Source organism: Amyelois transitella, chromosome 3 (assembly GCF_032362555.1).
Source record: "Amyelois transitella isolate CPQ chromosome 3, ilAmyTran1.1, whole genome shotgun sequence".
In the NCBI taxonomy this organism is placed as follows: Eukaryota; Metazoa; Arthropoda; class Insecta; order Lepidoptera; family Pyralidae; genus Amyelois; species Amyelois transitella.
The window spans coordinates 10914757-10933053 of record NC_083506.1 but is presented as its reverse complement, the minus strand read 5'-3'; the positions used below and the strand labels follow the sequence as shown (position 1 = coordinate 10933053).

The 18297-nt window shown below is 38.0% G+C and overlaps 2 protein-coding genes across 2 annotated transcripts; both read left to right on the top strand.

Moving 5' to 3' along the window:
- The first annotated feature begins 3604 nt into the window (after positions 1 to 3604).
- Positions 3605 to 6786, top strand: LOC106129818 (acyl-coenzyme A diphosphatase NUDT19). Its single transcript, XM_013328500.2, has 5 exons — positions 3605 to 3993; positions 4140 to 4284; positions 5438 to 5632; positions 5948 to 6155; positions 6587 to 6786. The coding sequence occupies exons 1-5, from the start codon at positions 3686 to 3688 to the stop codon at positions 6784 to 6786; spliced, it is 1056 nt and encodes a 351-aa protein (XP_013183954.2). The 5' UTR covers positions 3605 to 3685.
- Positions 6787 to 6897: 111 nt separating this feature from the next.
- On the top strand, positions 6898 to 10083 carry LOC106129817 (STE20/SPS1-related proline-alanine-rich protein kinase). The gene has a single exon (XM_013328499.2). It carries the CDS (start codon positions 6898 to 6900, stop codon positions 8362 to 8364), a length of 1467 nt encoding a protein of 488 aa, XP_013183953.2. The 3' UTR covers positions 8365 to 10083.
- Positions 10084 to 18297: the final 8214 nt, after the last annotated feature.

The window sequence follows — 18297 nt, the reverse complement described above, 5'->3', positions numbered from 1 at the left end:
ATCACCATTATGTAATGATAAAACACTGTTTAAGTACATAACGATATTGAATGTCATATGGTACTTATACGAAGAAATGAACAAAAAATTTGCACGAAAATACTTCTTATTTTCAAAGATTTACTTATCTTCTTGCAGTAGACGCACGATAGGAAAGTGTATAGTAAATGTGGCTTGTAATGTTAACGGCACATAAAGTTAAGCATGCAACTCTATGCAGCGTCAAAATAGGCAAATTTGGAGTGAATTTGGGTAGGTTTAGTTGATGTTGACTGTACGTACATGCGCCTGCAGAAAAACTTAACATTATGGTATTGGTTTCTATGAATAGGGAGCTAGGTTTCCCTTCAGGCCCCTGTACATCCATACTTTCTAATGTCCTTAGAATATTAATGCAGCGAAAAGACATAACCGATTTTAATGCCTAACGAACTAGAAATTCATTGAAAGATCCAACATAGATACATTTTAAATTTCATCAAAATGGGAAGTTATCGCGTTACAAAAAATTACATACATACAAACATAAAGTAGTTTTTCGCCCCAAGTTGATTGGTAGACCTCACTCACTTCGCTCGCTCAGTCAATAAAATAAACCTACATGAATTGAACAAATGTTTTATTTTAATTCAATTCCTACAAACGGTTTCAATTATTAGCTAGGTAGGTAACATTATGTTAGGCCTCCTAAATTGTGATAACGGTTTAATGTGTGCGACACACAGCTGGAAATGACGACCCGATATTACCTCATAATTCACATCTTTTTACTATACTATGAAAGATTTTATTTAAGCATTTTTTTTAGGTGTTATGACTATAGAGGGTCAGAGGATGAATTTTCACCTTAAATTGTGAACAGTACTTATCCTCGCAAAAGGTAGGTACGCGGCTTCAAATCTTCGATACTTACTACCTACTATATTAAATTTACGACTTAGGTACGTAACTAGGTATAATAATCACAATAAATAGATACATTACTATATAAACATACCAAAAAACCAAGATCAATAAAAGATATATAATTTTATTTATTGACCTAGCACGGAACCTTGGAACTCTAAAACCTGACATAATGACCACTATTTGTCACTGACAATATTTTAATTTCTTGTACAACACAAATAAATAAAAGTATGTGCAAAGTTTCTTTGTCTAAACAATGAGTTACGCCTATTGAAATCCGAATAAAGTCGTATTATTTCAGATTTATGTCTTGGGTGACGTGACGCCGCAGAAATGTGTTTTCTGTCTATATAAATAAATATATACACAGAAAACACATATATAGGTAGTTTACAAAAATAATTCTGATAAAAATATTTTTTTGTGCCTATGTAAGTATTTTTTCAGTATATGAGTAAGAGGTGGAGAAATACCTTTGTTTTCTGAACTGCAACTATTAACCTATATATTTCTTAGCGACGTTAGTTAAAACATATCTTTATTCTAGCTTATAGTAGTAATCTTACTTACCAACGTAAGCATATTATAATTAAGAGTTTCTTAAGAAACAAAAGTCTTATCTTTATCTAAGTCTTACTAAGAATTTTCAGCCTTTTCGTACGTACTGACTAAAAATGGTAAGAAATGTAACCCCCTTTCGAACGAAAAACATTACTCATACAAAGTGGAAACGGTAATAGATTCATGGCATTAGCTAGACAGCTAAAGTATTTCAGTAATTAAGAACCACGCAACCCTTACTAAGGTCTTACTTGAAGTTTGCAACGTAATTTTGTAAGACACATTCATAAAATACTTCGTCCTTTATTTCCTTTCATTATTCCTTCATTATAGCTTTACAAAATTTGCTGAAAGTAATAAAAGAAATTCAGTAGGTCAGCCGATATTTCCTTAAAATATAATTTTCTAATATCTAGAAGAAACATGAACTCATAACCCATTCCTGGTTTTATTCCTTGTTTTGTATAACCTGACTTAGCAATTGCAATCAGCTGCTCTTTATCAAGGATGATAGGTACATCAATACTATATTTGGGAATTACTTTTTCCTGACAAGCCTCGCAATATGTTGTTATGTACCTATTTATTTAAAAATTACAATATGGTTTACTTAGTTTTCATAACACAAATCAATTTACCTTAACACGAGCTGTATTCTAAGGTGACCGTCGTTATTTTCTACTTCTACGTGAAGTTCTCATGACTGAGGGTCGTGACCACCATAAACTTCTGTTAATACGTAGCAACGTACGAATTTCGTTGTGATTCAACTTCGTGGTTAGGGACGTTATTCCAATGTACAGGTATTTCAATTAGCGAGGCGAATCATTGCAGCGAGTGGGTAAAGGGGTCAATCCATTGTTGCGCACGGAGCGTATTAAATCTCATCCCAACTTTTCTGGCAAAAGGTCAGGTCAAGAGTACCAGGAGCCGACCGACCGAACAGAAGCTCATCAGCTTGCATGAAGACAGTTATGAATGTGGAAGAAGCGAAAGAAGTATGCACGGATCGTAGCAAGTGCTGCAATCAAAAATTCCTAAATCCGTAAGGTAAGACTTCTGACCTTCAAGATATTTGGCATATTTTTGAGAAGGTTCTCTTATAAGGGCCCATGGAACTTACGATATATAAAAAACGCAAGAAAAGCCACGGGCAAAAGCTAATGCTTTAATATTTTTAAAGACCAAGGTAAGTAGGTGCATGCATTACGCAGACTGAGTAGGTAGGTCGGTACGCGGCTATGCAATTGTAACTTAAACCTAAGCTTCAGTAAGTAAATCTCTATTTGCATTATTTGCATTGTCAAAAGCGTTTCAATTTTCAACACTATTTCGCCTCAAAGTTAAAAATAAAGTACATAACCAGAAAATAAATTTTACGAATTATTCAGTTAGGGTCACGGAAAAGTTTGCTGAACTTTGTACCGTAGGTAACGACCGACGGCCTAACATATCTACATTTCGATACATAATATAATCACATTATACCGTTCTTAAAATGCCTGAAAAAGATTTAAAAAGAACATTAACAATCAGCTTTGTAGGAAAGCCTAATATAGCCCGAAGAATTGTATGGGTGGCCCGAGCTTGACACATTTTGTCTCTTTAAATGCATGTGAATTTTTAACATGGTATTTGTATTGAAATTAAAAAAATGTGTACTTATTCACAATTTTTTATACCTTATTTAAAATAGACAGTGTGTATTCATCCATAATTTAAATTTAAGAGATCTATATTTATAAATCGACGTCCTGTAGAAATGCTACAGTTTCCACTTTTGTCCTAATTTTGTGCCTAATCATAATTGAAAGTTGTTACCCAAAAGTACAATTTCTTATTAGAAAGCATCAAACCGAGATCAAACCACAATCCATCCACTTTCAAACTCTCGAAAAACATGATTGCATGTGTAGATCGCTTAGTACACGAACTATCAATGTCAAAAATGTCAAGTCTACATAGCATCTCAGTGTGAAAGAGACCGAAAAAAAGTGTGGTGTGATGAGAAGAGAGGACGTCAGTAAATTTGCTATTTTTGTATTTTACAGAAAATCTACTGTGCTATCGTTCTGTTACTTATCTTGAACTGATAACAATTCATTTACAGTTTCGTGACCTTCGTAAGGTAAATATTAGATGTGAATTGAATGTGTCGACCTCTATTTGTATAACCCTAGACTCGTACGGAGTGATCTGGAATCATTTTAGTGCAATGAATAGCGCAATACGAAAGGGCTGGCGTAATTCGGCATCGCTTATAGTGCTGAACAAGCGTGTTGTTGACGTGCAGAATAGTGCACGAGGCGGTGTTAATTACGACGTGTTGTTGCAGACGCGGCCGAGTACTGGCTCTTTCCCGAATAGTGTGGTGTTCCCTGGCGGCGTTAGCGAGTCTGCGGACGGGGGCGAGCGCTGGCTGCAGCTCTACAAGTCGTACGGTTTCGGAGACGAAGATTTCGCCGCGTTTCATCGTGTCGGCACTCCAACTTCAGCATTGTTTCAGCCCAACCCTATTCAAAGGTACCTATATCAGAAAAATACAAATAAATGATAAATAGCAATAAAACCAACTATATAAACACAACAAGACAAATAGAAGACATTATTAGGAAAAATATTTACTTGCTTTAAAAAAATCTTAGACAGATTTGATTTTGTTTGAATAGGCATATTGAATTGAGAATAACTGCGATTCGCGAGACATTTGAAGAGCTTGGCCTGCTTATCTGTAGCCGTGTGCAGAAAGTCCAGAAGGGAGAACTGTGGGCTAGCTTTGTTACAGGGGTTGACATCAAACACTGGCAAGATCGGGTGAGTGCTAATATGACAATCTCTTTAGCATGCATTGCAACAAAATCTGTCTAGTCTCTTAACATTACAGATATAGCAAACTACATATTATGAAAAGAAAAACACTATATTTTTGTTTGTATGTAAATCTTTATTGACTTTGAATATAAGCGTGAATGTTAGCTTGTCTTGTTTTGGCAAAAGTGAAGGATCTTTTCATCCTGAAATAGAAAATAGGAAGATGCCTTTATAAATTTTTTTGTAAAATCATAATAACTTGTATGTATCAATTTTTATATGTTAAAGGCAATATGATCTGACTTCTCTTTTACACATTAATTAGAATCATTTAAGTACAATTGAGATGTTTTCAATTGGAATAGTTCAGCATCATAAACAAATTTATATAGATACCAATTGGATTAATGGATACAAACAAGTTATTATAATTTAGAAAATAATTATTAGTATCATGCGGTCCTGTTGACTTGATCTAGACTTTTTTGACGTGGTTGGTTATAGTAGATGTATGAGTAACGTGACCATTTTTTTTTGCGTCAGAGCGGGACACTTTCAGAATTTTGTACATAAGTAAATAAAAAAATATTCTTAATATAATAAGTTAATTATGAATAATTATCTATACATATAATAAAACAGTAAAAATATTTTGTCTGTACATTTAGTATTTTTGACTGACTGTTCTCGTCAGCGAGATTTGAGTGCAATGTTGATATAAAATAAGTATAAAAATTTAGTTTGTTTGCAAAAGCGGAACATTCTTGCTCTCGCTGGGGACAGCGGGACAGACAGCCTGAAAGCGGGACAATCCCGCCGAAAGCGGGACGTATGGTCACTTTATGTATGAGTGATAAAGCATCCTACCACAGATGTATATTTGGGCTTTTGAACTTTCTGTATTTCATTCTATACCAAAGTAGTTTAACAAAGTTTGTTTGTAGTTGTACCTTAACCAGGTAAAGCAGCGTCTAGGGAGTACAGTACCTAGGGAGGTACGCGCGAAAAACTCACAGTTTTTCACTTTTTATTGTGACAGGCAACAATAGTTTTTCGCATCATGAAAACGGCATCTCGCGTGCCTTGCTACCAGGGTGAGGTCCAAAGCATAGCATTGGAGATTATATGTATTAAACATGCATCATATAAATTTCAGATAGCTAAAGACCCAGCAGAGTTCTTCAACCTCTGTGAACAAAGCGAGTGCTACCCGGACATCTGGTCCCTATACTATTGGAGCAACTGGCTTTCTCCCAAAAGCTTTCCTAAGAGATTCAACACCGCGTTCTTCGTCGCGGCATTAGCGAAGCGCCCTCAAATTGGAAGTAGCAACGAAGTTGTAAAGGTTGAGGTGAGCATTAATTACTATGATTATTTTGTTAATTACACAGATGTGCAGTTGTTCAGCGTATGTCTACATTAGCGTTATGTAAAATCGAACTCTCGTAAGTTGTTAAAGATTTTGTTTTGTTTATAGCTGGGAGGGAGAGATCCCTTGGGAATGACTAGGAATACAAATAACTTTATTACTAGTGAAGATTTTGTCTGTCTCTGTGCCAAATATTACTAAAATCGGTCTACTTGTTTTTGTGTGGAATTACAAACATACAAAAACGCAAATGTTTTCTTCGTTATGAGTATAGGTTTTCATTGTCTAATTTTCCAGTGGTCCAACCCCCTGGAACTGCTGGAGAGGAACAGCAACAAGGAGGTGGAACTCTACCCTCCACAGCAGTACGAGTTGACCAGGCTCGCTCGCATCCGGGATATCAAGCAGTTGGCTGAGTTCGCTCAGGATCGCAGTGGGTACTGTGGTGATCTGATCTATCCAGTGTCCGTCACAGCCAAAAATGGGATTCTTTGGGTTAATCCAGGTATGTTCAATTTTTTTTTTAAATATCAAAATTTCTGCAATTGTGCCTTTAGCCAAATATGATAACAATCTGCTTGATAGAAAATTTTATCAGTAATAATAATTATATCTTCTATATTAGTTTACTACTTCTTTATGTAAGGGATAAAGGTGATTATACTATGTATGTTTGTATTTTTAATGTAAGCAGACAGCTCTTTTAAAATATAATTTTTCCACAACATAGTATCACTTACATATTGTTAACACTACACCTCTAAAACCAACAGTTATTTAGAGTCAATTAATTTAATCAAGAATAAGCAAACACTTCTAAACTTAGAATGATTTTTTCAGTAAACTATTAGCCAATAGCAAAGTTTATACAGTTGTTAACTATTTCATATGACATTGATTTTATATCTCATATTTCCGTTGTTTACAATTTTTCAGGAGACCAACTTTACCCATCAACTGTAGATTATCATACCGACGAGGTCAACTTGACAGACAAAACGTTAGAAGAACTCCGAGAAGAGAGCAAAATCATTCACAGATTAGAGAAACATAAGGCGGACCCTGGAAAATGGGTGCTTGTTACAAAGAATTTGAAACAAAATAACCACATAGACATGTGCGAAAAATCAAAGTAACCTCTCCAAAGTATACTGATATCATTTCCAATACATGCCTTATCACTTGGCCTTACTAGAAGTACAAAATCATTCAATTTCGCTAGTTTAAATAGTGTAAAGAAATAAAAAATGGCTGGCTCGAGTCATTCGTGGCCTAACAGCCAAGATGATTATGAACTGCTGGAAGTAATAGGAGTGGGCGCCACCGCCGTGGTGCACGCCGCCTACTGCGCCCCCAGGGGCGAAAAATGTGCTATAAAGAGAATCAACCTAGAGAAGTGGAACACTTCCATGGATGAACTCCTCAAAGAGATTCAGGCTATGTCCAGCTGTAACCACGAGAATGTGGTCACGTACTACACGAGCTTCGTCGTCAAAGAAGAGCTGTGGCTCGTTCTCAGACTGTTAGAGGGGGGCAGTCTCCTGGACATCATCAAACATAAGATGAGGGTCTCCAATTGCAAGCACGGCGTGTTCGACGAAGCTACCATCGCCACGGTGTTGAAGGAAGTCCTCAAAGGACTCGAGTATTTCCACCAGAATGGACAGATTCATAGGGATATCAAGGCTGGAAATATCCTGCTCGGGGACGATGGTATCGTTCAGATTGCCGATTTCGGAGTGTCCGCGTGGCTCGCCACGGGTCGAGATCTCTCACGGCAGAAGGTTCGGCACACGTTCGTCGGCACTCCTTGCTGGATGGCACCCGAGGTCATGGAACAAAACCACGGCTATGACTTCAAAGCAGACATTTGGTCTTTCGGCATCACCGCTATAGAAATGGCGACCGGCACGGCTCCCTACCACAAGTACCCCCCAATGAAGGTGCTGATGCTAACGCTACAGAACGACCCGCCCACGTTAGACACCGGCGCCGAAGAGAAAGACCAGTACAAAGCCTACGGGAAAACATTCAGGAAAATGATATCGGAGTGTCTCCAGAAAGATCCCACGAAAAGGCCGTCCTCGACCGAGTTGTTAAAACACTCGTTCTTCAAGAAGGCGAAGGATCGCAAGTACCTCGTGCAGACCTTGGTGTCGATCGGGCCCAGTATGGAGACTCGGGTGCACAAGGCGAGCAAGCGGCAGCCGGGCACCTCGGGCCGGCTGCATCGCATGGAAGATGGGGAGTGGGTGTGGGAGAGCGATGAAGATGACGAGGAAGAGGAGGGCGCCGCAGACAGGCCTATGAATCAGTTGCTGAGGGCGGAGTCTTCAGAGAGCGAGAGCGAGGAGGAGCCCCGCGCCGGGTTCACGATCGGTTCCATCGACGCCGAGGACGCGCCGCAGATCAACTTAGTGCTACGCATGCGGAACGCTAAGAAGGAATTAAACGATATTCGGTTCGAGTTCGCGCCGGGAAGGGATTCCGCGGACGGCATCGCTACGGAGCTGGTGGGCGCGGGGCTGGTTGAGGCGAAGGACTCGCAGGCTATCGCACACAACCTGCAGCGGCTGGTGGACGCGCACATCTTCCCGTCGGGGGCGAGCCCCGCGCCGCGCTCGCGCACGTTCCGCCTGGAGTCGCCCGCGCCGGCGGAGGAGGCCGACGAGACCGGCCTCGTGGGCTTCGCGCAGATCTCCATCGTCGACTAGTCGCCGATATCACGGACAATAATATTACTAGAACCGGCTCCTAGCCGCTATTTTAATCTGTAGTATAAAATAATAGGGTTGGCTAATATTTATCGCCGCGTACTAGCATCGCGTGCAAACTGAAACGATCCATTGCACGCGTAATAGTGTTAAATACACAGTTCCTCATTATTTATAACAAAATGTATAAAAAATATACAAAAAACAATTTGTAATCTTTCATATGATCTTGATTCTTCCTTCAGATATATTTTCTTCGTTCTTTTCTTGATCTTTCAAACTAAATAAAAAATTAATTGTAATATATGCAAACAACTTTTTTGCAAATTAATTATCATGTGCACGTCCAAATGTTACGTTTTCTTAGCTTTTAGAATGCGATGCAATTATAAAGTGATAAATGTGAACCGACTCCTACACGCTATTATTATGTTACGTTTAGGTACATACCTATATATTTTATGGGTGGATATGGAATTTTCTTAGTTTTATCATTTCATAAGCTCAAGTGGATGTATAATTTTACATGACGATTCAGCCTAATCTGAATTTCTATATATTTTTTTATATATTACCGTCGCGTTTATTCCCTGCTTCACTTATTCGGACACTGAAATTCGCCCAGCGGCTCCCCCGTATAGAGCATATCAAATAAGTCTTATGTCCTGGTAATAGTTGCTATGAATTTAAGTTATTTAGAATGCTAAGTAAAATACGTAATACATAGGGCTATAGGATTATGATTTTGGTACGGGAAACAAGTACATGCCATCGCAAGTAAGGTAATATAAAAGTCAATAAAACTTCGGGTTTAAGGTCATTACGCCAATTGACACCTGGCCGCAGAACGACCGCAGCCAACAGAAGGTCCATGGGTTCACATCCTTTCGAAACACATGGATTGACATAATAGTCTTCCTGTAACGCTCGAAGCTAAGCGGTGTTAGTCTTGTACTCAGTGGGTCTAATGCGCAATGACCTTAAAATGGTTTGTCAAATGAGCATGCTATCTCGCTTTCTCGAAATATCGCATAGACTAGCGATACTGAAATGCTCATTTGACAGATCATCTTTTTGGAAATTAATATAGCTGTCATTTCTTTCATATTGCTATGCTGCTCACCGTTCGATTAATATCATTTGTGCGAACAGGACGGCAATATGCAAGCGAGCGATACGATGCAGTTGACACCTTACTTGGCAGTACTATGAAGTATAGATCCGCTGATCGAATTATATCGATAAGTATGTCGGCGTTGGGTCGCGTGGTTTGACGTTACTAAAATGTTTACTATGTTACGATAACGCACAGAGAACAAATCGGCACGCACAGTTATTTCGTATAATTCTTTATAACATTCACAATCTTATTAAAGAGACATGATGTGAAATCCAAAGCTAACATTTCCTCAGAAGGCGATCGAAAGGAATTTAAAAATGGAAGTGAAAAACAGCGATTGAAAAACGAGAAACCTCGTGTGTATGTTTAAACCCTTCACGAATATGACCAATCAAAGGGCAACATTATTGCCTGATTGGTCGATTCCGTGAGGCCGATCATGTTTCTGTGCTTCGCCGACATGAGTGCCATAAAGACGCCGACCACACTACAGTGTCGTAGCAGATGACCCACAAATTATACTTTTATGTTGTTATTGTTTGTTGCTTATTTTGGAAGGATTTTTTAAAAATAATAAAACATGAAATTAATTTCTTAAAGTTGTTTTATTGTAATGAATTGAGTGTTTATAACCTCTTATACCTATCTACAAAACACATGGATGGTTTTATTGTAGACTTGACCAATGCTGAAATAGTCACAATATTTAAAAAAAATCTAGTTGTACTGTTTCAAGAAAGCAAATTATCATTTTCTTACAGATCTAATCACTACTATTAAGTATAAAATATTAATAAATTTCCACTATTTATATTTTTGTGTTAATAAGATGTTACAAGAGCTTAGCAAAAGCATGTCAATATAAAAATAAAGATACATCTGATATCTAAATCAGTTCCATTGGTCCATTTAATAAACAAATATTCGAAAACATGTGCAAAATTTAAGTAAACAAATTGATTTTCTCTGCTTGACTTTAATATTATCGAATACAACCAAAAAGTGGTATAACAATTTAACAAGAAACTATCGGGCGCATAGAAGAGCGTGCGTGCGCGCAACAATTCCTAAACACAAATATTCCACGCAAAATTTAAATATAATAGTGAAAAAATGTGGTTGATAACCATTCCATAAAAATAAAGACAATAAAATTGTCTACAAAATCTGAAGCTCACACTTTATTAAAATGCACGGTTTATAAAATAAATTACAAATATTAACAATGTAAGGTGTCCCTAACATTAAATGCTCCACTTCATAAATCGCGCTTATCTTACTCTAAACACTCAATCTAATAAGGCATTACCCATTCTCGTTACAATTGGTTCCAATAAAAAAATCTATCAGGCGGCCATTTTATATTCCTGGTAAAACCCGTATGATAACAACATTTGAGGCCCGAGTATACGAAAAGTAGGTCAAAAGCACTAGAGTACAGTTTGAAAGCGGGCCCGCCGCCGCCCCGTCGCACACTGGTTCGAAAATCGTATATGGTGGACTTAGGGATCAAAGTGCAGCTATCACGCTGATTTTTTTTTTACATACTCCTTTTAACAATAGCTTTGACTTTTGTTAATAAGGTTTTTGCTAAAAAGTGCATTTTCATATTTAAAAAAAATACTGTTTATTTTTTTGTATGGAGAAAAAGTAATAATCATAAAAATCTTTGAAATGGTAATACTGTTAGGCAGGGCCTAGTAGGCGTTATAGTCCGCACAATTCTCAACATTTTATACCTTGAAGTCATATTCATATGTCTGCCGCTTTGGCGTCCACAGCGCTTGGAAATTTTCCTTATTAAATATATAGGCATCATAAACTAAATTACCGTACCCATACTACGTGACCCGTTCAGAGGCGGATGGGTCAGTCTTTTAAAATACCGCACTTGATCATAGGAGGGGGGGGGGGGGGGGGATTTCATCATCACGTACACAATATCGCAGAGAGAATCAGAGGATCACAGAAAAGGAGGAGGGGCGGGGATAACAAAATGGATCCTTTTATACGTAGTATGGGTACGTTCCCTTATCTTATTAATATAATATATATATTAAATATAAATATTCTAGATCGAGTATAATAAAAATAGTCTAGACAGGAAACATTGTTTTATATTTTGTAGATCAAGTATATTAGTTAAACTGTCTAGATTTCAAACAAAAATGGACAAAACAAAAATGTTTGCATGTTTTAATAATATATCGTCACAGAAAAATTATTAAAAATGCAACAGAGAACTTCGGCCACTTTTAATATTCTTATACGTCTATTATTTAGTACCATACATTAAAAGTGACTGAATGCCAGACAGATTACCAGAGCCCTCCCCTCCACTGAAAATTATACTACTTAGATTCCATAGCGCTCTTCCATCCCCTCCACTAAAAAAATACTCGACTCTCATTGGTCGAGCCCGTAATCTCGTCCAAAGTGTGATGCATGAACAGGTAGAAATTATATAAAAGAGGCGCGTACGATAAAAAAATCACTACCAATTGAACTGTTGAAGAAGATACATCTCCATAAAATCAGTGACGCTCTATTATCATCTACATACCATGACTCGATTTGGAACCAACTTGGACTTCTACATATTTCTACGAGAAGGCGACCTCAAGGATTATAAAAGGCTCCATCAAGCGATTTTGGCTGGTATTCCACTCAGTGTTTGTGACCAAGATTCTGAAGAAATATTAAAGTTTTCAAGATCCATCACTGTCAACTTGAATCGCAGATGGACCGCGGCAAACAGAACTCAGAAAACATTTATGAATAAACATATGGGCTGGTTAGAGGAAAGAATCAAGTGGCCTGTGTGCAATAACCTGAATCTCGCGAAGATTTTTGAAGATACCATAGAGGAAGAAAATCAGCTACCAGAGCCTACAGATTACGTCACTCCATCCACATCTTCTGTTACAAAGGATATGAGCACTTCTACAGAAAGTCCGGTCAGAAAACCATTTTCTGACCTGGGAAACAAGCAAAAAAAAAGACGGTCAGGTACATTAACTGACTATACAGCAGATGAGTTGTCTTTTGCTCTCGTCTCTAACCTGAAATCGGAAGGAAAAATCGACCTTGCCCAAGTGATTGGGCACCTTATGAAAAACCCAGAACGAGCACACGAAGTTCAAACATATTTGTTTCACAAGGAGAAGAAGGAAACTCTCGAGGAAGATCAAGCTTTGGCCCTTGCTACTTCACTGGATTTGTCAAAATGGAGATATTTGACGCTAAGGGCTTTCTTGACAAACTACGAAGGTTCTGCACAGCTTCCTTCGTACTACAAACTGTTGAAAGCTAAGAAGAAATGCTATCCGGATACGTCTGATATTGAAGTAACTGAAGATGGAGCAAAGGTGAAATTGCAGTCATTACTGAATTTGACTGTACAGAGGATCCTGCAAGTTGTTGGCGAACCTCTAAATCTCCCAGATGGACATCTAAAAATGACCAGCAAATGGGGATTCGACGGATCTTCAGCACAAAGTAATTACAGACAGAAAAGCGGGCAACCTGACTTCGATGATTCATCAGTATTCATGACGAGTCTTGTGCCATTAAAGCTTGAGTCTGACAATGTGCTGATCTGGGAAAATCCAAAACCTTCTTCCACGTTTTACTGTAGACCAGTGAAGTTTCAGTTCGCAAAGGAAACCAGCGAATTCATCAAACAAGAAGAAGCTGCGATGAAAGAAGAAATCCGAAACCTGACTGTGTCAAGATGCGGGGAAGTCGAGATCAGTCATGATCTGCACATGACGATGATTGATGGCAAGATAGCTACAATCATCACCGATACTCCATCTGCAGCGACTTGCAATATATGTCTGGCAAAACCCAGTGAAATGAATAACTTACCAGAAGTATTCTCAAGACCAGTTCGGGATGAGGTGTACCAGTACGGACTCTCTACACTTCACATGTGGATCAGAAGCATGGAGTGTCTATTGCACATATCGTACAATATGGACTTCGAGATGTGGTGTGCACGAGGTGAAAATAAAAACCTCAAGAAAGCAAGGAAGGATTTCACGCAACAACAATTCAAAGAGCAGATGGGACTCTTGATAGATATTGTTAAACAGGGCTTCGGAACTACGAACGATGGCAACACTGCAAGAAAATTTTTCAGAGAATACCAGAAGAGTGCACAGATTACGAAGATTGATGAGAATCTCATTAGGCATTTCGCTGTGATCTTGCAGGTCATATCCTCTGGGAATGCCATCAACATCGAGAAATTCCGGGAATATTGCAGAGAGACAGCTGAACTTTTTGTACACCTCTATCCATGGTACAATATGCCAGCAAGTGTGCACAAGCTGCTCATACATGGGGCTGATATTTGCCGACATTTCTCTTGTCTGCCTATTGGAATAATGTCGGAAGAAGCATCCGAAGCAAGAAATAAGGAATTTAGAAATACAAGGGAGCAACACACTCGGAAAATGGGAAGGATTCAGAATAATGAAGACATTCTTCATAACTTTTTAATAACTTCGGATCCATATATATCACACATCAGGCCAAAGTATGCAAAATTCAATAAATTAAAATTATTTTCAGAAGCTATTGACTTATTAGAATCAGCGGTAGAGGAAGAAGCAGAAATGGAGATCGACGAAGTTTCAGTGGATAAGACAAATCCTTTGGAATAATCATCTCTTTAGTGTGCACAATATCACAGCTCTTTTCAGAGCTTTACAACAGCTCTTTTCAGAGCTCTACAAAAGCTCTTTTCAGGGCTACCATCTATATCTTCATATTTCTTGGGCAACATAGTCAATATCTAATGTATAAAATTCTCGCACGGTATAAATTTTGTGTGCTTGTCGCAAAGGTCTTGCTTTAAAAAGATAATCGTTTCATCATTAATAGTATGAAATTTCATCTCAATCAAAAATTTCATCGTAATCCTGACCTCCCCCCCAGCCTTCGTATGATCAAGTACGGGTATTTTAAAAGACTCCCCATCCGCCTCTGAACGGGTCACGTAGTATGGGTACGGTAATTTAGTTTATGATGCCTATATATTTAATAAGGAAAATTTCCAAGCGCTGTGGACGCCAAAGCGGCAGACATATGAATATGACTTCAAGGTATAAAATGTTGAGAATTGTGCGGACTATAACGCCTACTAGGCCCTGCCTAACAGTATTACCATTTCAAAGATTTTTATGATTATTACTTTTTCTCCATACAAAAAAATAAACAGTATTTTTTTTAAATATGAAAATGCACTTTTTAGCAAAAACCTTATTAACAAAAGTCAAAGCTATTGTTAAAAGGAGTATGTAAAAAAAAAATCAGCGTGATAGCTGCACTTTGATCCCTAAGTCCACCATATACGATTTTCGAACCAGTGTGCGTCGCTGTGATCACACACACATTTCTTGTAGTTTAGAACTTGGTGCGGGCCCGCATTGTAACTGCGCTGCTTCTGACCTGCTTTTGTATTCTCGGGCCTATGGAATAAGAGAATATATAGCTATCAACGTACTTGAACCCCTGAAACAAATTGTCCGATTGATATATTTTTTCGTCTGGAATAACCCTTTCAACAAACAAGAAAATAAAAATACAATAACATAATCTTATATTAGCCTACGGCTAAAGGACTAAATGGTAAACTAAAAATAAATCAACATCTAATTTTACACCAATTCCTTAATAAGGATAGTCAAGGTTAATTTAAAACTGGAATAGCGAACCAGTGAGACTTTAAAAATAAATAAATAACAAATTTATTTTAACAGCATAGAAATAACCTCGTATAAAGCACGGAACATAATTAGATTAAAAACGTGATTAAAACAATATTTATTATTACTAATAATTGTGCATTTATTGCTAGTTATATATAATAATTATGACTAGTTTAGATTTCATGATGGCACTGTTATTGCGATATAAAAAGCCAAAAATTTTGTGCTGTAAAAATATTCTTTAAAGTCTACAAATAAAACAGTTACCATTTGACCACCTAACTCATTTTCATGGTAATTTTGTTTCTTGTTTGATAAAATTTAATATTTATGAGAAATCGATAGAGCGGTCAAATGATTTTAAACATAAAAACAAAGTATTTGGAAGACTAAAATCTTGAGTGGAATGTAACAAAAATATAGATTTTGATAAGAATAATAGAGATTCCGTTGCATCACAGTTAATATAGTAAATCAAATAGGAACAATTGGTCAAAATAAATAGAATTTTAAATTAATTAAGTAAAAAATATGTATAAAAATAAAGTATTTTGTGCGTTGACGCTAGCGTCGTTAAGTACCTACCTTGTTTAAGTTTCAGTTGAAATTCGAATAATGATTTCCAATTCTCTTTCTACAATCGCGACGTTATAATGCGTTTAAATAAATAATTATTGGTTATAGATTGAGAATTGGCGTCTCGTGGGAATCGCATGGATGCAAATTTTTTGAAAGAGCACCTAGATGGCGGCGATGGTGTCCGCACCCCATCACGTCTCGTTCCCGGCGGGAGCGGTATGCGGTCTGCTGAAAGCCGCTTTGCGACGATGAATGTAAGAGGAGGAATGAAGGATAAGATTGAGGAAGTATGCCAGATGATGGATGAAAGACGTTTGGATGTGTTGTGCGTGAATGAAACGAAGCGGAAAGGATGCGACGCGACGCAGCACGGCCCTTACACGGCGTATTGGTCTGGAATTTCCAGTACCAGCCGAGGCTGTCAAGGGGTCGGTCTAATTCTTTCTGCACGAATGGCTGAGTGCGTGAATGATTATGAGTGTGTCAGCCCTCGTCTTCTATGGATTAGGCTGAAAGTTGGAATCACTCGGATCTTCGTTCTAGGTGTTTATGCACCTTGGGATGTGGGTTCGAGGGGTACAACATCAGCAAAAAGCGAAAACGAGGAGTTCTGGAATAGTGTAAGAGAAGTATTGAAAGTTACCAAGCCAAATGAGAAGATTATTATGTTAGGTGATTTTAATGGATGGGTGGGTGTAAAGCGTGATGGATATGAAAAGGTGCTTGGTGCGTTTGGTGACGAAAAGGTGAATGATAATGGAAGAAGTGTATTAGAAATTTGTCTAGAGTGGGATCTTTTTGTGTCGAACTCAATGTTTCAACATAAAGAGATCCACACCTACACAAGAGTGGAAGGTATTTTAAAAAGTATGATAGACTTTGTGATTGTAGATGAAAGATTGAAGAACAAAGTGCTGGATACCCGTGCATATCGCGGTGCTGGCATTGACTCGGACCATTTACTGGTGATATCCCGGATAAGGGGTATCTTCAATCGCTGGCGGCACAGGGTAAGGGAGCAAACCAGCGCTTTGGAAAGAGTAAAAGTAGAAAATTTGCAAGATATGGATGTAGGTAAGAAGTATATTAATAGACTGAAGGATGAATTTGAAGATTTAGAGGAAATGAGCGATATTGAAGATGGATGGAAGGAATTTAAAGAAAGAATTGTGAAAGTAGCTGTTGAAGTGTGTGGTGTAAGTAGAAGAAGGAAAGGAAAAAATCACAAAAATGCGTGGATGAGTAAAGATGTGCAAGAACTTGTGCGATTAAAGAAGAAAGCATGGCTGGATTTGTTAGCAGCAAAAGCTAACTTAAGAATGCAAGAGGTTATAGATGAAGATGTGAATGAAGCACGTAAGGAATATAAGAAAATGAAAGATTTGGTTAAGAAAGCTGTGATTAGAAAGAAAGAAGAGTATAAAGAGGATTTTGATAAAAGGCTATCAGAAGACTTTCAGTCAAATCTGAAAGTATTCTGGAAATCCGTAAGGTCAGCCCGAGGAAATACTATAACCAGAGAGCTGACTAGGATCAGATGCCAGGATGGTAGCGTTGTGAAAGGAGAAGAATGTGTACTAAAGATATGGAAGGACTATTTTGAAAGTTTATTTGAAAAAAAGGAAGGAAATAAGAAAGATTTCTGCTATAGCGAAGAAAAAGAGAATGAGATGGAAGGCGAAATTGAAATGTTCGAAATTGTGGAAGCACTTAAGAGTATGAAAGCGGGAAAGGCTGCTGGGTGTGATAGAGTGTCGGTCGAGATGCTTAAAGCAGGAAAAGGCGTAGTAGCTAGTCAGTTGTACTGCCTTTTCAATTTGTGTTGGAGAAGCGGCCGAGTACCAAAAGATTGGTGTAAGGCTGTTATCGTGCCACTTTACAAAGGAAAAGGGTCACAGCTGGACTGCAAAAATTATCGTGGTATAAGCCTGCTTAGCGTCGTCGGCAAATTGTATGCTAAGGTATTGATTAATAGAGTCAGGAATGAAACTGATGACAAAATATGGGATGCTCAAGCGGGATTTCGAAAGGGAATGGGATGTACTGATCAGGTCTTTTCCTTGCGGTGCATAGCCGAAAAGTTTTTGGCCAAGAGTCAAAAAGTCTATTGCACATTCGTAGATCTGGAAAAGGCCTATGACAGAGTTGAGAGGAATGAATTGTGGTCAGCACTTTCTATGCATGGGGTGAGCAGTCTCTTAATACGAGCACTGAAATCCTTATATGAGGATTCGAGTGCTTGTGTCAGGATAAACGGAGCGCACACTGAGTGGTTTAAGATTGAGAAAGGCGTTAGGCAAGGATGTGTTGCGTCACCGTGGCTGTTCAACCTATTTATGGATAGCTGTTTGACAGATTTGAAAGAGTCTAAAAGTGGATTAAGGATGAATGAGTTACTCGTCAAATGTCTGCTCTATGCCGACGATCAGGTTATACTGGCGTCATCAGCGGAGGAGTTACAGGAGATGGTAAACTGTATGCATGAAGCTTTAAAAGAGAAAGGAATGAAAGTGAACG